This window comes from Schistocerca nitens, chromosome 8, assembly GCF_023898315.1.
Source record: "Schistocerca nitens isolate TAMUIC-IGC-003100 chromosome 8, iqSchNite1.1, whole genome shotgun sequence".
Classification (NCBI taxonomy): domain Eukaryota; kingdom Metazoa; phylum Arthropoda; class Insecta; order Orthoptera; family Acrididae; genus Schistocerca; species Schistocerca nitens.
In genome coordinates, this window is record NC_064621.1 from 178,132,124 (window position 1) to 178,157,244 (window position 25,121).

The 25,121-nt window shown below is 42.2% G+C and overlaps 1 protein-coding gene across 2 annotated transcripts in view; it reads left to right on the plus strand.

Annotated features, from left to right (window-relative positions):
• Nucleotides 1-25,121, plus strand: part of LOC126199353 (probable cytochrome P450 6a20) — a 116,399-nt gene that overhangs the window by 88,525 nt on the left and 2,753 nt on the right. For both annotated transcript variants that reach the window (XM_049936213.1, XM_049936214.1), the window contains 2 exons: nucleotides 3,516-3,737; nucleotides 19,703-19,963. In XM_049936213.1, coding sequence (XP_049792170.1) covers nucleotides 3,516-3,737; nucleotides 19,703-19,963 — 483 coding nt within the window. The remainder of the gene's footprint in view (nucleotides 1-3,515; nucleotides 3,738-19,702; nucleotides 19,964-25,121) is intronic.

A 25,121-nucleotide genomic window follows, 5' to 3' on the forward strand; every position in this document is an offset into this window, starting at 1 on the left:
ATTTTCCCCTTTAATCAATTAAATTCAGTATCTCTTCTGTTACCCAAGGGTTTCTACTAGCCCTCGTCTTTTTACCAACTTGATCCTCTGCTGTCTGCACTATTTCATTCCTCAAAGCTACCCATTCTTGTTCTACTGTATTTCTTTCCTGTCAATTGTTCCCTTATGCTCTCCTTGAAACTCTGTACAACCTCTGGTTCTTTCACTTTATCCAGGTCCGATCTCCTTAAATTCCCACCTTTTTGCAGTTTCTTCAGTTTTAATCTACAGTTCATTACCAATAGATTGTGGTCAGAGTCCACATCTGCCCCTGGAAATGTCTTACAATTTAAAATCTAGTTCCTAAATCTCTGTCTTACCATTATATAATCAATCTGAAACCGTCTAGTATCTCCAGGGTTCTTCCATGTATATAACCTTTTTTCATGATTCTTGAACCAAGTGTTAGCTATGATTAAGTTATGCTCTGTGCAAAATTCTACCAGGCGGTTTCCTCTTTCATTTCTTAGCCCCATTCCATATTCACCTACTACGTTTCCTTCTCTTCCTTTTCCTACTGTCGAATTCCAGTCACCCATGTCTTAAATTTTCGTCTCTCTTCACTATCTGAATGATTTCGTTTATCTCATCATACATTTCATCAATTTCTTCGTCATCTGCAGAGCTAGTTGGCATATAAACTTGTACTACTGTAGTAGGCGTGGGCTTCGTATCTATCTTGGCCACAATAATGCGTTCACTATGCTGTTTGTAGTAGCTTACCCGCACTCCTATTTTTTTATTCATTATTAAACCTACTCCTGCGTTAGCCCTATTTGATTTTGTATTTATAACCCTGTATTCGCCTGAACAAAAGTCTTGTTCCTCCTGCCACCGAACTTCACTAATTCCCACTATATCTAACCTTAAACTATCCATTTCCCTTTTTAAATTTTCTAACCTACCTGCCCGATTAAGGGATCTGACATTCCACGCTCCGATCCGTAGAACGCCAGTTTTCTTTCTCCTGATAACGACGTCCTCTTGAGTAGTCCCCGCCAAGAGATCCGAATGGGGGACTATTTTACCTCCGGAATATTTTACGCAAGAGGACGCCATCATCATTTAATCATACAGTAAAGCTGCATACCCTCGGGAAAAATTACGGCTGTAGCTTCCCTTGCTTTCAGCCGTTCTCAGTACCACAACAGCAAGGCAGGTTTAATTAGTGTTACAGTGCCAGATCAGTCAATCATCCAGACTGTTGCCCCTGCAACTACTGAAAAAGCTGCTGCCCCTCTTCGGGAACCACAGGTTTGTCTGGCCTCTCAACAGATACCCCTCCGTTGTGGTTTCACCTACGGTACGGCTATCTGTATCGTTGAGGCACGCAAGCCTCCCCACCAACGGCAAGGTCAATGGTTCATGGGGGCGGGGGGTGGGGGGGGGTGGGGCAGCACGTAGAAGATGGTCTTCAGCTAGGAAATATCACTGGAGTGGCCTTTGTCGATCTCTTTTCAGCCGATGACACTGTACAACATCAAATCATCCTAACGAAGATTTACTACCTTACCATGGACTTCAGGCTTACGCAAATCATTGTCACGCTGTTGCAGAATCGACGTTTCTTTGTAGAATTTCAAGGCAGGCGGATAGATGGAGAATACAAAAGAATGGGCTCCCGCAAGGCAGTGTCTCAGCACCAAAGCTGTTTAATATCTACACCAATGACCAACCACTTCCTCTCAAGAAGCTTCCTATATGCAGACGACCTGGAATTGGAAACTCAGGGTAAGAAGAAAATCTCACTGCTGCTCTGAAGATTCTCTGAGAATATTACGAGGGAAACCATCTCAAGCCAAGCCCATCAAAAACTAAAACATGTGCTTTTCATCTGAAGAACAGAGAAGCTTCCCGGCAGCTGCATGTGAACTGGAATGGAATTGAGTTGGAACACTACAGTGCTCCAGTTTACCTTGGTGTTATCCTTTGACCGCTCCCTGACCTTTAAGACACACTGCACCAACCTTAAAGCCAAGGTTCCATCGCGAAATTGCCTACTGCGCAAGGTGACTTGTTCTGGATGGGGTGCCCTCCCCCAGACAGTAAGAACAACTCCCCTGGCACTCTACTACTGCACTGCCACTCCAGTGTGGTACAATTCTGCACATGCAAAAAAAGTGGACCCCGCCCTGAATGAAACCTGCAGGCTGATCACGGGCTGTCTCAAGCCAATGCCAATACAGAAGCTGTATACACTTGCAGTTATAGCCCAACCCGATAGAGATAGCTGCTAGCAACGAGAGGCAAAAGGTCTGCAATAACCCGTTCCACCCCTTGCACGAGCATCAGCCGCCAATCACCTCGACTGAAGTCCAGGAAGAACTTTCTAGTCTTCTGTTCCAATTGACACAGACCAAAGTATAGCCAGGGTTGAGCTGTGGAAAAAAAGACATCGTGTCCATCCAGAGCGGGACGTAATTGAAGAAACTCTGCCGCCTGGTCACCAAGAAGGATGGTGAACATGGAATTCCTTGAACAGACTGCGCTCCGGCGTTGCAAGAACGAAGGACAACTTGAAGAAATGGGGCATCGCTCAAGGCGGAGACACATTGTGTACGTGTGGAGGTGAACAAACTACAAGCCGTCTCCTGAAGTGTAGTCTCTGCCCATACTCTTGCACAGGACTGAAACTGGCCTTGGCTTATAGCAACGCAGTCAGTGTTGCCAAATACTGGACACAACTAGTGTAAATGTGTTTATTATGTAAAAATTGATTTCTTACTCTTGTGCGTATTATGCAAATATTGATTTCTTACTATTGTGTGTATTATGTAAATATTGATTTCTTACTCTTTTTTCCCTGTGTGTTCATTTTATCACGTTTATATGTCTTTCAATTACTCAAGTATACAAAAATTTATATTTTTAAATCAGCACAGTCTGTGTCCTGGTACTTCTGACACTATAATATGCGAAAGTAGGACTTTATTCAACATTCAGTAACAACAACTTATCTTTACGAAACTGTGCAGTAAATTTTTCTAAGCCTTGCCAATTTCTTGACTAGGGCTGTGTTTGCAAACAATGATGATAGGTAACCACAAATTCGCGATTACTTCGCAGACTTTTCTGTTACAGACCCGTGGTTCAAATGGCTCTGAGCACTATCGGACTTAACATCTGAAGTCATCAGCCCCTTAGAACTTAGAACTACTTAAACCTAACTAACCTAAGAACATCACACACATCCATGCCCGAGGCAGTATTCGAACCTGCGACCGTAGCAGTCGCGCGGTTCCGGACTACAGCGCCTAGAACCGCATGGCCACCGCGGCCGGCAGACCCGTGGTTACAAAGTAGATTTCGCCTGTAGTATCTTGTGCCATTGTCTTTTTGCGTCTTCAATTTTGATATGCTCTATACAACCAAAGAAGTTTACTAATCACAGCAGAAAGTGACTTCATCCGACGGTTTCATGCTTGTCTGTTGGGAAACTAATGTGTCACGTAGCTCACGATGTCATGCCATTGCAGTCTTCACGGATCTGGACATAGCGGCGCAAGTAATGACTTTCATGACGGACGGCGTGCACACCAGCTCCACGGCCATGTCGTTCGTACTGTACGAGTTGGCGCTCCACCCAGACGTGCAGCAGCGGCTGCGGCAGGAGCTGCAGGAAGCTCTCAGCGAGCATGGAGGGCAGCTGGGTTACGACGTCATCCAAGAGGCCACTTACCTGGACATGGTCATCTCAGGTCAGTGCCTCCCTTACCTTGGTTCTACACTTATCACTTTTGTCTTCACGTAGTATACGTAGGGGACATATCCAGAGTGTTCCGAATTTAGTATGTAAAAATTATGTAAATTTAAGAGAATTTTAAAATGAATACTTTGATATAAGCAACTTATGTTTTTTAATGAATAGTTTGAAACTTCCTGGCAGATTAAACCTGTGTGCCGGACCGAGACTCGAACTCGGGACCTTGGCCTTTCGTGAGTGCTCTACCATCCGAGCTACCCAAGCACGACTGACGCCTCATCCTCACAGCTTTACTTCTGCCAGTACCTCGTATCCTACCTTCCATACTTTACAGAAGCTCTGCTGCGAACCTTGCAGAACTAGTACTCCTGAAAGGAAGGATATTGCGGCATGCTTTGCCCGTGATAGGCAAAGGTCCCGAGTTCGAGTCTCGATCCGGCACACAACTTTAATCTCCCAGGAAGTTTCATGTCAGCGCACACTCCACTGCAGAGTGAAAATCTCATTCTGGAAACATCCCCCAGGATGTGGCTAAGCCATGTCTACGCAGTATCCTTTCTTTCAGGAGTGCTAGTTCTGCAAGTTTCGCAGGAGAGCTTCTGTAAAGTTTTGAAGGTAGGAGACGAGGTATTGGCAGAAGTAAAGCTGTGAGGACGGTGCGTGAGTCATGCGTGGGTAGCTCAGCTCCAGCACGGTAGGTCAGCGTCTTCGGTCAGAGAGCTAGTTGGCCTCTGCAATAAAAAAAAAAAAAAAAAAAAAACACTGAGTGGAGCGACCAACAAAGGATCTTGAAGGATGTCATGTGACGTCCGCAACGACCAAACACAACGATCAAAAACACAAAAAAATATGGTAGAGCACTTGCTCACGAAAGGCAGAAGTCCCGAGTTCGAGTCTCGGTCCGGCACACAGTTTTAATCTGCCAGGAAGTTTCATATCAGCGCACACTCCGCTGCAGAGTGAAAATCTCATTCTGGTAATGAATAGTTTGTTTTTTATTAAAATGAAGGGTTTAATCTTGTATAAAATTTTCGATCATAGATATTGTTTGAAAGGATAACCAGTAGTCTACAGAAAATGAAGGGCGCTTATCGATGAATTTTCTCTCGACATCAAACACCATCTTCTTAAATTCTGCTGTGCGATCAATTCTTTATCAAGAAACTTGACTAGTTTTCTGAGGACTGAGCGACTCACAAGGAACCCCTTTATTGCGAGGTCGCATGTTCAGTCTTTAGTAGGGCTCATTTCATAATATCTTGTTAACAACTATGAGAGGAAAAATGTAAGCTGCCAACGACTCAGTATTTTGATTGGAGAGCGACAGAAAATGAGTGTCCGGGAAGTGCAGAGATCAACCTTATATGAGATGTATGTATCACATTTCACAAAACGGTCATCGTCTACACTCAAGATTAGCTTCCACCAGAACACCCAATGAGAAATGGTGGGGCACAGTGATTACTAAGGTTCGCACCACCAAGATGGATGGCGTACTCCATGGGAGGTACAAACTGTACAGGATGTACGGCTAGATATACACTCTTAAAGAATGCAAAAAGAATCATTTTGTTGTAACGCTGTGATAACAACTGCGTTCAGGCACTGATGTTAGTTGATTTTTGTGGTGTGCGTACTGTAAGACCTTCGGTACACACACCATCAGATTATCTGACTTGTCGCTCTAACGAAGGAGGCGAGTGTCAGCAATATGTCTCGAGGTCTTATCATGGCGTGTTTATCTTCTGCCGTTAGGTCAGACGATAGAAATGCCACTTGCACGCTTAGAGTAGCAGATTGACGGTGAGCAACTTTAAACGGAACTTGATTAATTTTCACACACATTTATTAAAATAATAACAAGCATAAACATTACGTAACTTGATTCTAGATGATATTTACAATTGACAATCTGAAGTTCCTTTGGTCTTGGTACGTTAATCTTATTCTCACATATCTCTGATACTTGACAAAGTGTCTATACATTTATCTTCATGGCTATGTACAGGAATATGATAATCTTATTAGGTGCAGACTGAAACTTGACTATAGACTGGTACAGACTAATGCAGACTGACGAATCGGAGGTCTGGACACTCGTTATAATACCTCGCACGTTCAGGTATCACTGCGCGAGTGTGATCCGCGAGGAGAAAAGGTTCTACGTTAGCAGCAATCTCATTGGCTGCGTTACATATTAATACGCGGATCGGCGGAAGCAGAATTTGATCCGTCTTTATGGCAGCGCCATCTCGTAGAGCGGAGACGGACGAGCGCTGCGCCTGCGCCGTTGTGCTTAGCGGGGCGCGCTCTAGTGGGAAAGTTGTGTACGCACTGACTACGCGGAACTATGTACACAACAATTTGATACAACTCTCTTGGTACTTCTAGTTTCCAGGGTTCCTTTCATATACATTTCCTCTTCAAATCTCGACCGGTCGGAACTGGAAAAACATTCCATACTAAACGATGGGATAAGTTTGTTTATCTCATCGACAAATTTTCGGGCCTATTCCTGAGTTTCTGAGCATCGTCAACTTGACCATTTGTTTGAAATTTCTTTATCTTACGTCTTTCAATTCTGTAGCACTGTCTGAAGTTATGCAACCATCCACTATAGCCCTTAAACTCACTTTATGTCGCTCACATTTTGATGTGCTTAACGTAGTAAATTACTATCATGCACATCCTGTAAATTCTATCGAGCATCCTCTAAATGCGCAAAAACCATGGAGACGGGATTTGGGGCTGCCTGTGTGACATTGTGGGTGAACTATTGGGCTCGATACCTGTGTCAGTATCACTTTCACCTGAATGAGATTTTCATTCTGCAGCAGAGTGTGCGATATACGAAACTTCCTGACAGATTAAAATAGTGTGCCGGACAAAAACTCGAACTCGGGACCTTTGCCTTTCGCGAGCAACAGCTCTACCAACTGAGCTACGCAAGCACGACTCACGACCCGTCTTCACAGCTTCAATTCTGCCAGTACCTCGTCTCCTACCTTCCAAAATTCACAGAAGCTCTTCTGCGAACCTTGCAGAACTAGCACTCTTGGGAGAAAGGATGTTGCGGAGACATGGCCTAGCCACAGCCTGGGGGATGTTTCCAGAATGAGATTTTCACTCTGCAGTGGAGTGTGCGCTGATATTAAAACTGTGTGCTGGATCGAGACTCGAACTCGGGACCTTCGCCTTTCGCGGACAACTGCTCTGCCAACTGAGCTACCCAAGCCAGTACCTCGTCTCCTACCTTCCAAACTGGCAGAATTGAAGCTGTGAAGACGCCGGCGTGAGTCGTGCTTGGGTAGCTCAGTTGGTAGAGCAGTTGCCCGCTATAGGCAAAGATCCCGACTTCGAGTCTCGGTCCGGCACACAGTTTCAATCTGTCAGGAAGTTTCATCACTTTCACCTGTTAAGCACGTATCGTCATCACTGTAAACCTCATGTACACCCTCCGCACAGTCGAGCGTGTACGACACCATACATGTCACTGGATCATCTTGCAGGAACATCAATATTTCAACCGCCACTTCTTTCTCACTCTGCGAAATCCCTTTCTGACGAAATGTCAACTTCGGCAACTGTTGATGTAGATGTAATGCAATATTTGCTTTGTCTACCGTTGTCATTACTCTGCTTTGTATCAACACCACTACAAGCACTGTTGTGAGTTACTCGTCGACTAAGCAGTTCAACTAAGCCCCTTAGCCTCGTGCTGCACTCACCGTTAGCTGCCTCCAGTGCCACTCCCAGTTGTCATTAGCAGCTAATATTGTGGTTGAGTAGTAGACAATACGTGGGGCGTCGAATGCCATAAAAATCATTGGCCTTTTCGACCTCGCACTCAAGTGGTTGCTTCTCAGTGTCACGTAAGTTTCCATGTAGAGTGATAACTTTTTTTCCTGTTTTTAAAAATGACTCTTGTCTGGCACAATCAGATAAAACGTCAGCTGGAAACACCCGACGACGGTCTGAAAGAGTAATTTCCACTTGGTATTTTATGTAATGATAACAGACAGTAAACCATGATCACTGATTTCTCTTGTGTTTTCTCTAATACCAGGTTTCCATCTTTAAACTGGCTCACTTTTACACTAGCATCAGGTCTCCTTGTCCTAGTCTCCCTCTGCTTCTTCACACTCCTTTGACTACGAATTCTCTCTCTCTTGTGCAAAAGTAGGTGAACACAGTGCATTTTGAATGATCTCAATGACAATATTTATAGACTTTTGTCAAAAATGTTTGCATATGGCGAAATTCCTGTGGGGATGTAATGTAAACTATCCATATTATCTTTGAATCGATAACATAATAAATCCGAGTAGGGTGTTTTTGAGTACAATATATTCTACAAGTCCACCTAGTTGTGTCATCTATTTTTCTGCCGTATTACTATGTGGATGGTGAAATTTAAATGCGGCTTTTCATGTTCTGTTTCAATCACTGGGTTCTACGTTTTTGACACGTAAGCGATCCACTATTTTGATACAATAGCTTTCCACATGAACAAAATAATTTTCCTATTTTTAATATAAGGTTCATTTGTGGCTTTCTTAATTGCATACAATATGGCATTCTTTGTGAATAAATCCACTACGTGAAATATAACGTTGTATCCTCGTTTCGAACTTTAAAGTGGACCATAAAACGTCAGTGATAACTAGGTTAATGGTTTTTTTGGGGAATTCTATTTTATATAATAATGCTGGCAACTCCTATTACTTATCTTTCCCTACGACATTTGCTTCGTTACCTCTTTGTCGTACCGTAAACCTACAAATTTTATTTAAATTTATACAAACAGTTTTACACGCCATAACGAACATAACTTTTATGAGTGTAAGCTACGATTTTATCAAGAATTTTATCTGTGTTTCAGTCTCCCCCATTGGCAATTGTGACTGCATCAGCAACTACACTTTCCAAAGTTTTTACAAATTAATTTCATAATCAAGTTGTTGAAAGAAAGGTGATCCACATGATTAAGCGTCGGTGATCCAATCGACGTCCTTGCAAATAACTAAATGCGTTTTGATCAGAATAAACTATAGTTTCATGTCGTACTAAATAGCTTTTAAACATAATGAAGGCCCAGTGTACAGAAAGGAACACTCTCTGTGCTTTAAGAGTTACCAAAAAAAGTAATAGATTGCTGTCTACTTTCATCATTTATGACTTCTCCTTAAATTTAATAAGCTTCCAAACCATAATAGCTAAAGTCGCAAGATACGAAAGGTGACAATGTTAGGTAAGGTCTAAATAACGTCCGTTACACAAAGCTGGCTTTATGGATTCAAAAGTCGCTTAACATTTTGGATCCTACATCCATGTAACATATTTCTACAAAAGATAGTATAAATTAGTTCATTCATACACTATCCACTTATATGTTTTCTATAAAATCGACTAATGAAAGGTATTGTAATTGTTTTCTCTCCGAACGTTCTAAAAATTCATTAACTGCTTCTATTTTTATCTGTATCAGAAATTACACTAGTCTTGGTGAAGCGCAGATCTAAAAATTTTTACTCACTCAAGGCAGATTTACTTTTCTCTAGTTTTAAAACCACTCTTCCGTTCCCTAACTTAACACAAATCTTTCTCCTGAAAGAATAATGCTCCTCGCAATACTCATTAGATACTTTATGTGAGCTAAATAAATAGTTAACTTTGATTTCGGTTACTGTCTAAATACACAGTATAAGAAATTGACAAATTCTGATACTGACACACTTAAGCCAAAGGGAAACACACTTGCGCCATAGGGTGCTGGGGTTTCGGGTTCCGCTGGATAGGTCAGGAGTCCACTACACGCAACAGGCGGCTACACGGGTAGCAGGGGTTGTGTGGCGTGGACTGGGCGGTTTTTTAGGTTAGATGGCCTCGGGCAAGTACAGAAAGGGCAACAGCCTCAAAGGGTACGGGGCAAAGTCAGGACATGCGGGGACCAAGCAGCAATCGGTATTGTAATTGTAAACTGTCGAAGCTGCATTGATAAAGTACCGGAACTTCAAGCGCTGATAGAAAGCACCGAAGCTGAAATCGTTATAAATACGGAAAGCTGACTGAAGCCAGAGGTAAATTCTGCCGAAATTTTTACAAAGGCACAGACTGTGTTTAGAAAGGATAGACTGCATGCAACCGGTGGTGGCGTGTTTGTCGCTGTTAGTAGTAGTTTATCCTGTAGTGAAGTAGAAGTGGATAGTTCCTGTGAATTATTATGGGTGGATGTTACACTCAACAACCGAGCTAAGTTTATAATTGGATCCTTTTACCGACCTCCCGACTCAGCAGCATTAGTGGCAGAACAACTGAGAGAAAATCTGGAATACATTTCACATAAATTTTCTCAGCATGTTATAGTCTTAGGTGGAGATTTCAATTTACCAGATATAGACTGGGACACTCAGATGTTTAGGACGGATGGTAGGGACAGAGCATCGAGTGACATTATACTGAGTGCACTATCCGAAAATTACCTCGAGCAATTAAACAGAGAACCGACTCGTGGAGATAACATCTTGGACCTACTGATAACAAACAGACCCGAACTTTTCGACTCTGTAAGCGCAGAACAGGGAATCAGTGATCATAAGGCCGTTGCAGCATCCCCGAATATGGAAGTTAATAAGAATATAAAAAAAGGGAGGAAGGTTTATCTGTTTAGCAAGAGTAATAGAAGGCAGATTTCAGACTACCTAACAGATCAAAACGAAAATTTCTGTTCCGACACCGACAATGTTGAGTGTTTATGGAAAAAGTTGAAGGCAATCGTAAAATGCGTTTTAGACAGGTACGTGCCGAGTAAAACTGAGGGACGGGAAAAACCCACCGTGGTTCAACAGCAAAGTTAGGAAACTACTGCGAAAGCAAAGAGAGCTTCACTCCGAGTTTAAACGCAGCCAAAACCTCTCAGACAAACAGAAGCTAAACGATGTCAAAGTTAGCGTAAGGAGGGCTATGCGTGAAGCGTTCAGTGAATTCGAAAGTAAAATTCTATGTACCGACTTGACAGAAAATCCTAGGAAGTTCTGGTCTTACGTTAAATCAGTAAGTGGCTCGAAACAGCATATCCAGACACTCCGCGATGATGATGGCATTGAAACAGAGGATGACACGCGTAAAGCTGAAATACTAAACACCTTTTTCCAAAGCTGTTTCACAGACGAAGACCGCACTGCAGTTCCTTCTCTAAATCCTCGCACAAACGAAAAAGTGGCTGACATCGAAATAAGTGTTCAAATGGTTCAAATGGCTCTGAGCACTATGGGACTTAACATCTATGGTCATCAGTCCCCTAGAACTTAGAACTACTTAAACTAACCTAAGGACATCACACAACACCCAGTGAAATAAGTGTCCAAGGAATAGAAAAGCAACTGGAATCACTCAACAGAGGAAAGTCCACTGGACCTGACGGGATACCAATTCGATTCTAGAATGTGGCTAAGCCATGTCTCCCCAGTATCCTTTCTTTCAGCAGTGCTAGTTTTGCAAGGTTCGCAGGAGAGCTTCTGTAAAGTTTGGAAGGTAGGAGACGAGATACTGGCAGAAGTACAGCTGTGAGTACCGGGCGTGAGTCGTGCTTGGGTAGCTCAGTTGGTAGAGCACTTGCCCGCGAAAGGCGAAGATCCCGAGTTCGAGTCTCGGTCGGGCACACAGTTTTAATCTGCCAGGAAGTTTCAATTCGATTCTACTCAGAGTACGCGAAGGAACTTGCCCCCCTTCTAACAGCCGTGTACCGCAAGTCTCTAGAGGAACGGAAGGTTCCAAATGATTGGAAAAGAGCACAGATAGTCCCAGTCTTCAAGAAGGGTCGTCGAGCAGATGTGCAAAACTATAGACCTATATCTCTGACGTCGATCTGCTGTAGAATTTTAGAACATGTTTTTTGCTCGCGTATCATGTCGTTTCTAGGAACCAAGAATCTACTCTGTAGGAATCAACATGGATTCCGGAAACAGCGACCGTGTGAGACCCAAATCGCTTTATTTGTTCATGAGACCCAGAAAATATTAGATACAGGCTCCCAGGTAGATGCTATTTTCCTTCACTTACAGTTCCACACTGTCGCCTTATAAACAAAGTAAGAGCTTACAGAATATCAGATCAGCTGTGTGGCTGCATTGAAGAGTTTTTAGCAAACAGAACACAGCATGTTTTTCTCAATGGAGAGACATCTATAGACGTTAAAGTAACCTCTGGCGTGTCACAGGGGAGTGTTATGGGACCATTGCTTTTCACAATATATATAAATGACCTAGCACATTGTGTCGGAAGTTCCATGCGGCTTTTCGCGGATGATGCTGTAGTATACAGAGAAGTTACAGCATTAGAAAATTGTAGCGAAATGCAGGAAGATCTGCAGCGGATAGGCACTTGGTGCAGGGAGTGGCAACTGACCCTTAACATAGACAAATGTAATGTATTGCGAATACATAGAAAGAAGGATCATTTATTGTATGATTATATGATAGTGGAACAAACACTGGTAGCAGTTACTTCTGTAAAATATCTGGGAGTATGCGTGCGGAACGATTTGAAGTGGAATGATCATATAAAATTAACTGTTGGTAAGGAGGGTACCAGGTTGAGATTCATTGGGACAGTCCTTAGAAAATATAGTCCATCAACAAAGGAGGTGGCTTACAAAACACTCGTTCGACCTATACTTATTGCTGATCAGTGTGGGATCCTTACCAGATCGGGATGACGGAGGAGATAGAGAAGATCCAAAGAAGAGCGGCGCGTTTCGTCACAGGGTTATTTGGTAACCGTGATAGCGTTACGGAGATGTTTAGCAAGCTCTACCTGCAAGAGAGGCGCTCTGCATCGCAGTGTAGCTTGCTGTCCAGGTTTCGAGAGGGTACGTTTCTGGATGAGGTATCGAATATGTTGCTTCCCCCTACTTATACCTGCCGAGGAGATCACGAATGTAAAATCAGAGAGATTCGAGCGTGCACGGAGGCTTTCCGGCAGTCGTTCTTCCCGCAAACCATACGCGACTGGAACAGAAAAGGGAGGTAATGACAGTGGCACGTAAAGTGCCCTCCGCCACGCACCGTTGGGTGGCTTGCGGAGTATAAATGTAGATGTAGATGTATTGACAACATTTACTATAATACAGAAAATACATATTTCCTTGATTCAGGAACCAAGTAGTTGATGAAAAGCAATTGTTATAGGCTTGATATCAATGTAATTCACGTAAAATCATGTAATAACTCATCTATATTCATCATTAAACATACGTGTGTATTCATACGTCTGTATGTATGAGTAATTTGATACTGAAGCCACATTTTGCGACAATTACTGAAGAAGTGTTATCTCACTTGTACTTCTTTCAATTATCCCAGTTCTTTCCCTTTTTCGAATGTCTTATCCAGCAACAGGCTTTCTGCAGTTTGAACATTACACTGCCGGAGGAATGAGTTCAATGGCACCAAAATACAATATGTGCATACTGAGAGGTTCTAGTGTTAGTGATCCACCTGTCACAGTCATCAGCGATCAGATGGCGTTCTAGAGGCCTGTCTGTCCGCCCTCTGCAAGCAGTAACTGTGCTGAATTTAGTGGTAACAGTGCTTGCAACACTCATTTTAGGGTTCAATCATGCCCCGTCAGTGAGTATGTACTGCTATTGAAAAAGTTCAATCATTTGAACGGAGTCGCATTACAAACGTGAGAGAAGTTGGACGGACGTGTCGACTGGTTGGTGCACAATTGAGTACAATGTATCAGTGGTGTGTCACTGCTCTCTGCAGTGATCTGTGGAACATTCCCACACCCAAAGACCAGGTTCTGGACATCCGTGTAGTACAGACGCATGTCAAGATCTATGCATTCTGAGAGCAGCAGTGGCAGACCGAATATCATCCAGCGAAGAAATCTGCGCACACCTTCTATGTGATGTGTCATTAAGGACTATTGGAAACCCTATGCTTGTAGTAGGACGAAGATCATATGTACCTGTGACCAGGCTAACACTGACACTATGACAACGTCAAGCACCGCTACTCTGATGATGTGAAAGAGTCGACGGAGAATGGAATGGCACTCTTTTCTCTTCAGTGATGACAGAGGTTCTTTTTGTACTTTAGTGATGGCCATACACATGTAGGAACGGCCTATTTGGGAGTGCATTTGCCTACGACACACAACCGAACCCAAGGCTTCATGGTCACATATGGTGTTTCCGCAAGGTAAAGTAACCAGTGGCCACTACATTGCACTCGGTATTATTCTTGTGCTGCTGCCATTTCTTCGACAGAAAGATGATGCAATTTTTCTTCCAGAAAATGGGCGTCCACATACGGCTACTCCGACACACTATGCCCTGCACTGTCTACAACTACCTCCCTATTAACAAGATCACCAGCTGTCTCGTCAATTGAACACGTATGTGATGTAGAGAAAGGGAAACTCACTCGTCCTCCAGAGCCTACAAGAACGACTGACGAGTTGCAACAAAAGGTTCAAGGTGCTTGCGAAAATCTCTCGCAGGATGCCATTCGGCACCTGTACGATCATTTGCATGCGAGAATACACGCTTGCATTGTCACCAGGTGAGGGGTGCGCTGTGTACTGATGCGACTGTTTGAGTACTCTTTACTGTAACATGTATGTTTCATTTGGTCCGAATTATCTAACTTGCACTACTACAATGATGAACTACCTGTCGTATCACTTGTCAGTAAAATGGCAACTTTTGAGGCTGTCGCACTTTTTTTTCTAGCAGTGTTTTATATAAAATTAACACATTGAAAAAATTTGAGTCTCCTCAAACACCACTAAATACATCTACATAATGCCACAACAAGGTTGTTAAACTATTTACCTAGGCATCACTTAGCCTCACCCCTATTTCTGACCCTTTCTTTTTTATAAACTTCATAAGATCTTCTTCTTCACTATTCAGTTCTTCACCGTCCTCTGCAATGTAATCTCCATCCTCTTCAAAGATTAATCTGATAATTTACCCATAAACTTTAACGTTGTTATTCTTTCAAAAATTTTGTGTATGACGTATGAACCTCTCAATCTGCATCATAGAAAATTTGTTATTTCCAGTCTTCAAGTGCATTCGCTTTATGTAACCGTTCAGTTAAATTAAGAATTACAAGACAACTGTGACTATATATTACACCTTCGATTTGAAACGTTAATAATACTTGCCCTTTAATTTTCTGAGTTTTCCAGTGGCTCATTTTGTTTTTGCCGCTATTACAGGCATTCAGTTATAGTTTTCATTGTGTTTTATTTCATCACCGCTAAGATCCGAGAATTCTGGCTCCCTGTGTCTACCAAACATCTCTCTTACCAGCTTTTAATCTTCACACTGAGAAAGGGCTTCCCATATCTCGACAAGTTCCTATACTAGTGTCTTTCTTTAACAGATAAGTTTAAGTACGATCAAAATTGATATGCGAGGGGAGTGAGTGTAATATAGTAGATTTACTCCTCACGTCGTGACAATTTTTTTTACCCTTTTATTTTATTTATTTTTTTTACCTTCTGGCGAATCACTTACTCTTTACAGTACACAGGCTTACAAATCAGAAGGGAGGCTTACTTTACAATGAGCCTTGTCAATATGAACACCTAAGTAAAAAAATCGTCCAGATATTTTTATTAGAGAACTAATTTTTGCAATTTATAGGTTTCTTCTCTGTTTCTGTAGACATATTTTTCAATTCTACTTTCAGCTAATTACAAACAGAAACCAACATTGAACAATGTTTTGTTTCTTATTATATATTTGTCATCTATATGTACATGTTGTTGTGGTCTTCAGTCCTGAGACTGGTTTGATGCAGCTCTCCATGCTACTCTATCCTGTGCAAGCTTCTTCATCTCCCAGTACCTACTGCAACCTACATCCTTCTGAATCTGCTTAGTGTATTGATCTCTTGGTCTCCCTCTACGATTTTTACCCTCCACGCTGCCCTCCAATGCTAAATTTGTGATCCCTTGATGCCTCAAAACATGTCCTACCAACCGATCCCTTCTTCTAGTCAAGTTGTGCCACAAACTTCTCTTCTCTCCAATCCTATTCAATACCTCCTCATTAGTTACGTGATCTACCCACCTTATCTTCAGCATTCTTCTGTAGCACCACATTTCGAAAGCTTCTATTCTCTTCTTGTCCAAACTAGTTATCGTCCATGTCTCACTTCCATACATGGCTACACTCCATACAAATACTTTCAGAAACGACTTCCTGACACCTAAATCTATACTCGATCTTAACAAATTTCTCTTCTTGAGAAACGCTTTCCTTGCCATTGCCAGTCTACATTTTATATCCTCTCTACTTCGACCATCATCGGTTATTTTACTCCCTAAATAGCAAAACTCCTTTACTACTTTAAGTGTCTCATTTCCTAATCTAATTCCCTCAGCATCACCCGACTTAATTTGACTACATTCCATTATCCTCGTTTTGCTTTTGTTGATGTTCATCTTATATCCTCCTTTCAAGACACTGTCCATTCCGTTCAACTGCTCTTCCAAGTCCTTTGCTGTCTCTGACAGAATTACAATGTCATCGGCGAACCTCAAAGTTTTTACTTCTTCTCCATGAATTTTAATACCTACTCCGAATTTTTCTTTTGTTTCGTTTACTGCCTGCTCAATATACAGATTGAATAACATCGGGGAGAGGCTACAACCCTGTCTCACTCCTTTCCCAACCACTGCTTCCCTTTCATGCCCCTCGACTCTTATAACTGCCATCTGGTTTCTGTACAAATTGTAAATAGCCTTTCGCTCCCTGTATTTTACCCCTGCCACCTTCAGAATTTGAAAGAGAGTATTCCAGTCAACATTGTCAAAAGCTTTCTCTAAGTCTACAAATGCTAGAAACGTAGGTTTGCCTTTTCTTAATCTTTCTTCCAAGATAAGTCGTAAGGTCAGTATTGCCTCACGTGTTCCAACATTCCTACGGAATCCAAACTGATCTTCCCCGAGGTCAGCTTCTACCAGTTTTTCCATTCGTCTGTAAAGAATTCGCGTTAGTATTTTGCAGCTGTGACTTATTAAACTGATAGTTCGGTAATTTTCACATCTGTCAACACCTGCTTTCTTTGGGATTGGAATTATTATATTCTTCTTGAAGTCTGAGGGTATTTCGCCTGTCTCATACATCGTGCTCACCAGATGGTAGAGTTTTGTCATGACTGGCTCTCCCGAGGCCATCAGTAGTTCTAGTGGAATGTTGTCTACTCCCGGGGCCTTGTTTCGACTCAGGTCTTTCAGTGCTCTGTCAAACTCTTCACGCAGTATCTTATCTCCCATTTCGTCTTCATCTACATCCTCTTCCATTTCCATAATATTGTCCTCAAGTACATCTCCCTTGTATAAACCCTCTATATACTCCTTCCACCTTTCTGCCTTCCCTTCTTTACTTATAACTGGGTTTCCATCTGAGTTCTTGATATTCATACAAGTGGTTCTCTTCTCTCCAAAGGTCTCTTTAATTTTCCTGTAGGCAGTATCTATCTTACCCCTAGTGAGACAAGCCTCTACATCCTTACATTTGTCCTCTAGCCATCCCTGCTTAGCCATTTTGCACTTCCTGTCGATCTCATTTTTGAGACGTTTGTATTCCTTTTTGCCTGCGTCATTTACTGCATTTTTATATTTTCTCCTTTCATCAATTAAATTCAATATTTCTTCTGTTACCCAAGGATTTCTATTAGACCTCGTCTTTTTACCTACTTGATCGTCTGCTGCCTTCACCACTTCATCCCTCAGAGCTACCCATTCTTCTTCTACTGTATTTCCTTCCCCCATTCCTTTCAATTGTTCCCTTATGCTCTCCCTGAAACTCTCTACAACCTCTGGTTCTTTCAGTTTATCCAGGTCCCATCTCCTTAAATTCCCACCTTTTTGCAGTTTCTTCAGTTTCAATCTGCAGTTCATAACCAATAGATTGTGGTCAGAATCCACATCTGCCCCAGGAAATGTCTTACAATTTAAAACCTGGTTCCTAAATCTCTGTCTTACCATTATATAATCTATCTGAAACCTGTCAGTATCTCCTGGCTTCTTCCATGTATACAGCCTCCTTTCATGATTCTTGAACCAAGTGTTAGCTATGATTAAGTTATGCTCTGTGCAAAATTCTACAAGGCGGCTTCCTCTTTCATTCCTTCCCCCCAATCCATATTCACCTACTATGTTTCCTTCTCTCCCTTTTCCTACTGACGAATTCCAGTCACCCATGACTATTAAATTTTCGTCTCCCTTCACTACCTGAATAGTTTCTTTTATCTCGTCATACATTTCATCTATTTCTTCATCATCTGCAGAGCTAGTTGGCATATAAACTTGTACTACTGTAGTAGGCATGGGCTTTGTGTCTATCTTGGCCACAATAATGCGTTCACTATGCTGTTTGTAGTAGCTAACCCGCACTCCTATTTTTTTATTCATTATTAAACCTACTCCTGCATTACCCCTATTTGATTTTGTATTTATAACTCTGTAATCACCTGACCAAAAGTCTTGTTCCTCCTGCCACCGAACTTCACTAATTCCCACTATATCTAACTTTAACCTATCTATTTCCCTTTTTAAATTTTCTAACCTACCTGCCCGATTAAGTGATCTGACATTCCACGCTCCGATCCGTAGAACGCCAGTTTTCTTTCTCCTGATAACGACGTCCTCTTGAGTAGTCCCCGCCCGGAGATCCGAATGGGGGACTATTTTACCTCCGGAATATTTTACCCAAGAGGACGCCATCATCATTTAATCATACAGTAGAGCTGCTTGTCCTCGGGAAAAATTACGGCTGTAGTTTCCCCTTGCTTTCAGCCGTTCGCAGTACCAGCACAGCAAGGCCGTTTTGGTTAATGTTACAAGGCCAGATCAGTCAATCATCCAGACTGTTGCCCCTGCAACTACTGAAAAGGCTGCTGCCCCTCTTCAGGAACCACATGTTTGTCTGGCCTCTCAACAGATACCCCTCCGTTGTGGTTGCACCTACGGTACGGCCATCTGTATCGCTGAGGCACGCAAGCCTCCCCACCAACGGCAAGGTCCATGGTTCATGGGGGGCTATATGTACATATTTTATATAAAAAGCTATAAGAATCACATTTTATGGGTATTATTTGTGAACTACACGAGGAGAAACTACGAATATATGTTATGTTCATCTAAAACAAAATATTAAAATTATTGTATCTGGCAAATATTTATCCTTCGAGATACATTTCCACAGAAATTAATGTTGCTACATTAGTGTTTTTGAATTTACAAATATGTTTTAAACAGTCACATCGCAACGTGGGGTGAGGGAGTGATACAACAGCAAGTGGAAAAAAGAGCTTCGTCGTCTACCAAGTTTTGGTTCCCTTAAGACAGATCTAGACTTTTTTTAGAAAATGCATAACGCTGTGCTGTCTGTAATAATGTTATTTTATTTTTCTACCGGTTTCGGTTCTGAAACATCATCAACGTCAGCAAATCATCATAGATGCCGTTGAAGATGATTCAGTACCGAAACCAGGAGCAAAATAATATAACATTATTGAAGACAGCACAATATTGCGCATTTTCTAAAAATTGTACATGCTGTTGATCATCGCCTGACCAAGATGTACAGATCTAGATGCCACATCGGAGTTCAGTGCAGTACACATTGTGTTACAGTTTTCTATGTTGCAGTGTTCAGACACTGTTTAGAAGTGTGTAGCGCCCACCTCAGGTCTACGAAACTGATCCGTTGCAACTAGTCCCATGTTTCTACACATTGGCCTCGCAGATGGTTGTCTATGTTGGCAGTGTTGCTCAGCATTGTCCAAAACTTTAAGTTCCCTCAAACATAGTTTCTTCCCGCTGTCCGTCTGACACAGCCACTGTGTCCAGTCTCAAATACCTCCTGTAAAGTCAAGCCTCTATGTGTGATTGTGGCGTCACGTTCAAACCTGCACCTGCCATGTGCAGAGACCCTGCGGCTGATCCCACCTGGATTCGACCTGAAGAAGACGTGCACGGCGGCCTACCCCTTGACGACCCCTGCCGGCCGCTCCGTAACGTTACAGCCAGGCTCCACTGTGGTCATATCCATCTTGGGCCTGCACCGCGACCCTCGCTACTTCCCAGAGCCGGACGTCTTCGATCCTGAACGTTTCTCTTCAGACAACAAGGACCGACTATCCACGATAGCGTTCACACCTTTTGGAATGGGACCACGCTCCTGTTTGGGTGAGTTTCTAGACTGAGTGCTGTGTTTTTAAAAGGTAAGTTCAGTGTGTCGTCATTTGTCTTGATATATGCTACTTATGATATGGTTATAGTGACGTTATTATATTCACCCAGTAGTCTTCACGTTAGACATAAATATGGGACATGGAGAGAACCCACAACCACCGAAAGTAGGTAGCTTGCTTGCATGCAGCAACTGTACACTCTCGTCACAGAGCCAGATAGAGTTAGGCAATAGCAATGACAAAAATGTTGGCAATATGGATTGGTAACAATTTACAGTACTAACTCTTGTCTGACATAGTTAAAGTTCATTTGCATGGATCAGTCTTCAACTCTGGTCAAGTCCTGAATCCAATGAACGATAACTACAATGACTTATAGAATGTCCACTTGGCTCTTTTTTGGGGTGACTGTAGACATGTTTCTGATGCTGTCTTGAAGTACTGTTGATACTGCGAGGATGCTGAGTGGAGCAGAGTGTCTGTTTATATCAGCGTTAGGCAGATTGATGATCGCTTGGGAGTTATTTGTGTCTATAGTCCTTGCCATGTGGCGCCCTCTGTGGACGCTAACTTTAAGACAGTGCTGCCTGAGTTGTTGGCAGTTGGGCGCTCTTTTGTGTACAGCTGTGTTACTGTCTTCTGGAGGACACAGCAGATAAAATGATTTTTTGTGATCTCTCGTTGTTACGCAACTGTTTCTCATTAGACGTTACAGATTCCAATAATTGCTACAGGTGTTTTACTCAAATGCCTTTTAAGCTTTCACTTTGATTTTAATTTGGACTTTCAGTTCATGTTTAAAAAACTTTAGAAGATAATGGAAAGCAACAATATTAAAAAATGGGTTTAATTGCGTGAAGTTAGTCTCCAATTTCTCTCTAAAACAACAGCATCACTACTTGTTGGAACGCTTGCTTTTGTGCCCACCATACGCCACAAATAAAGAAATATACAAATAATAATTGATAATAATAATAATATAATTATGGATTTATGGCCCTTTGATAATGAACAGCCCACCGGTGTGTTCATTTCTCTGCTTTGAATTTTATTTTGACTTCCTTTAATTTTAGTTTGTGATTTAACTCATTAAGAAATATTTAAAAATAAAAGAGAAATTATAAAAATTCCTAAGAAACAGAGAAAGTGAACTCTGAAGATGGATTTTGTCCGAAGTCGTTTTGACAGAAGTTGATACTCAAAATCGAGGTAACCGTTAAAAATTCTTCAAGTTTCTGACAGTAGTGTCTTCCTCGTCGAGGCGCAGGAATACAGTAATGACCGATTTTCGACAGTTGGAACTGATCCGGAACGTGAAATCTCTTCTGGCAAAAGACCGCACCGCTTCCCTATGTCGCAATAGCTAGGTTTTGGTCTCCAGCACTTCACATCATTAACAGTGCCCTATTTATTTGAGTCAGAAGCTTATTTGAAGGTGGCGCCTTCGAAGCCATAAAATGTTTGAGTGCCACCACTTCCAGACGCTCTTAGCTTCGATACAGATCCACGAATGCAGCTTCATCTCCGTCGTGCACGCGTTTTGCTACGGGTACTTGCCACTCTGCAGTTAGTAACTTTAACTTTTCACCACTTTGACGAAAACATAATAATGTTGCTCATGTACGCACTCTACCTGAGTTCATTCAGATGAGCAAGTTGGTGTAGTGGTTAGCTCACTTGACTCGCATTCTGGAATACAATGGATCAAATTCGCGTCTAATGACACTGATTTAGGTTTCCTGTGATTTCCATAAATAGCTCCAAGCAAATGCCGAGATGGTTCCTTTCAAAGGGCACGGCCGATTTCCTTTCCCATTCTCGAAACAATCCGAGGTTGTGTTCCATGTCTTAAGGCCTTGAAGTTGATGAGACCTTAAACCCTAATCTTCCTTTCTTCTTTCCTTCGTTCACTCATTGAGTGCAACGATCTCATGCTACATCCACAATCTGACTGTGTTAGGCAGCCATTTGCTAAGATTTTACTATGGCCAGCTCTTTTGTTTCCTTGATCGTCATCATTTTCCCCACATGTTATTTGAAAGTGGAATATAGTCTAAAAAAGGTTCTATGTTCTCTCTGCCACACACTTGACCGATAATTTCAAAGTAATTATGTAGATGTAGAGTACGGGAATAGGTGAAAATCAGTCCTTTTTGGGCAGCCACCTCAAGCACGTGAACACCAACTACGCTAAGCATCCATATTCCCACCAACCTCTGCTGCTGGACCCTGATTACGCAAACGCCTCGCTCTGCTGGACACTGGTGAACTCGTCGTCTTGTCCTGTTGTGCAGTCCCCGTGCCTACGCTGTGTGGAACACGCAGAGCTTGCACACGTTGTTTTCAAGTGTCACTGCCCGCATCATGTGACAGATGATGAACTTCTGGAACTTCAAATGTCAGTTGCTTCTACGTCGTTTGTTATACTGGGTGGGCTATTAATTTAGTTGTTAAAAATGCATTTGGTGCAGTAATACTGAACAAATGATAATTTGAATTTATTATCAATACACGTAGATTTCAATGGACCTACAAAAGATGCTCAATGCGGTTTCCGTTTAAACAAATATTACATCTTCTGAACACTAATATAAAAACTTTCTCGCAGATCTTTCATTGCTATAGATTTTAAATTTATGATTGGTTTCGTTCTTTCTAACGGTCAAAATCACAAATCTTGACGAAGTAAGCTTCTTTTCTTAGACGCCACCGGACTGAAAAATACATGGGTGAGGTATCTGGTTATCGTACAAGTTATTCAGTAGTACCTCTTCTGCCAGTCCAGTCATCAAAGTTTTTATTTACAAAGTCTCTCATAATAACAACATAGTCAAGGTGTGCTCCATCTTGTTCCTGCTGTACCGAGGAGGAGGAGGAGATTAGTGTTTAACGTCCCGTCGACAACGAGGTCATTAGAGACGGAGCGCAAGCTCGGGTGAGGGAAGGATGGGGAAGGAAATCGGCCGTGCCCTTTCAAAGGAACCATCCCGGCATTTGCCTGAAGCGATTTAGGGAAATCACGGAAAACCTAAATCAGGATGGCCGGAGACGGGATTGAACCGTCGTCCTCCCGAATGCGAGTCCAGCTAACCACTGCGCCACCTCGCTCGGTTGCTGTACCGAGGCTTAACACCTGTGGTGTCAGCAGCCAACATCGTATCACTGCTTCGAAGGTGTCTAACACACATGTGACAGTTTTCCAGAAGGCAGGCAGCAGGAGGCGACCAAAACGCCAATAGAGGCTGCAGCCCGCATGCGCCATGCAACGCCTGTTATATGCTATCTGAGCAAAAAATTACAAAAAATCTTTTTGACTAAATAATGTCCAAAGTCGGACTGATTCATTAATGAACTGTCGTTTCAGATCACATAAAACGCGAGCCACATCAGTGAAAGAGAAGTCTACATTGAAATTGTTAGCCGGCCGAAGTGGCCGTGCGGTTAAAGGCGCTGCAGTCTGGAACCGCAAGACCGCTACGGTCGCAGGTTCGAATCCTGCCTCGGGCATGGCTGTTTGTGATGTCCTTAGGTTAGTTAGGTTTACCTAGTTCTAAGTTCTAGGGGACTAATGACCTCAGAAGTTGAGTCCCATAGTGATCAGAGCCATTTGAACCATTTTTTTGAAATTGTTAATTACAGATTTCTTACGGCAAAGTACCTTTCCCTCACGCTGTCAGTTAGTGCTTTGAATAGGAAGTTTTGAATTAACAGGCTTGGTTAATTAGAACCTAATGAGCGTGGAATTTAAACTTACATGTGCAGGAGTTTCTGTTCACTTCGTCAGTATAAAACAAGCAGGTTCTATGTAGTACATGTAAACAATTGCTATCTCAATGAGATGGCCACAATGGCGACTGAACATGTCGTGGCCAAGCCAGCTAATTCTTATTCTAAATGTCACTGCTTATTCAGTGACATGAGCTATTAAAATGTAATATTGTGATTAAGGTGAAAGGGCACAATGCAATAGATTTCTGTTCATTACAATTTATTATTCAATAAATAGATTTACCTTGAACGTATTTCCGTAAAGGTGCAACCAAGAAGGAAAGCATAAAACAGAAATCACGAGAAAAATAAACACAAGTGGCACAAAAACGACAAAGATTCTCCTTCAAAAAATCCCGATAGTCACAGTTATGTCATTCATCTTAAAAGTAGAATTTTCCCTCCAAACAATGCTTTTGTAAGACTCGGGATAGGCTTCTTGCCGGATTGTGTACAGCTCGCAGAATTCCATATACCTGTCCACATCATCTTCATTTAGGCCTTGCAGTAAAATATGTCTATATAGTCTCAACTTCAGCTTCTCCTCAATGCTTCGTAGGCTTGCCGCTGCTATTCCATATTCCTTGATTGCCTACCTTTAACATTTAGTCGGAGACTGCACCAAACATTGCGTGACAACATTAAGATTCCCTTCTGTAGTGACACACTGTGGCCTACATGATTGAGGAAGCTATGCTACCCACACAGTCTCTTCAAATCTTAAGTTTAATTTGCGGATACCATGTCGAGATGGTGGTTGGATGATGCAAAACGTTCCACAAACAAATCACAAGCATCACTGTGACAATAGTCACTTTTACTTGTGTTCGCAAAACAAATACACGATGTTCTGCAGTTAACTTTATATTTATTGTTTCTCAGAAAACAAGAAAAAACATAACCTCAAACGACTGGTGTCATATGACTCATAAGTACTATGCACAAGTTCACTACACTAGGCAACAGAAAGTTTAACGATTGCTAGTGACAACTAACTTGTGACCCTTTCCAGGTCTTATACCGTCGCTAACACATTTACAACATTTTCTTTACCCTCCCTGACCTTTAATTCAGTTTCCGAATTTCTCTTTCGTTTCCATCACAGAATTCTCAGTATAGAAACTGGACAACACGGGGGATAGACTCAGTCCCTGTCTTACTTACCTGTTTCCCTTTCGTGATGACAGAACTTGTTACATTCTGAGATGCGAAATCGTGCCTTTCGCCCTGCAGATTTTAACCGATGAACAACAACACATCACTTCCTGGCACCCAGCAAGTGACATTTATTAACCTATCATTGTTAGTGACAGTTCTCTGGAAGCCCTTTACAATGCCACCTTTCCCCTACCCCCCCCCCCCCCCCCCCCCCTAGGCGGAATCTG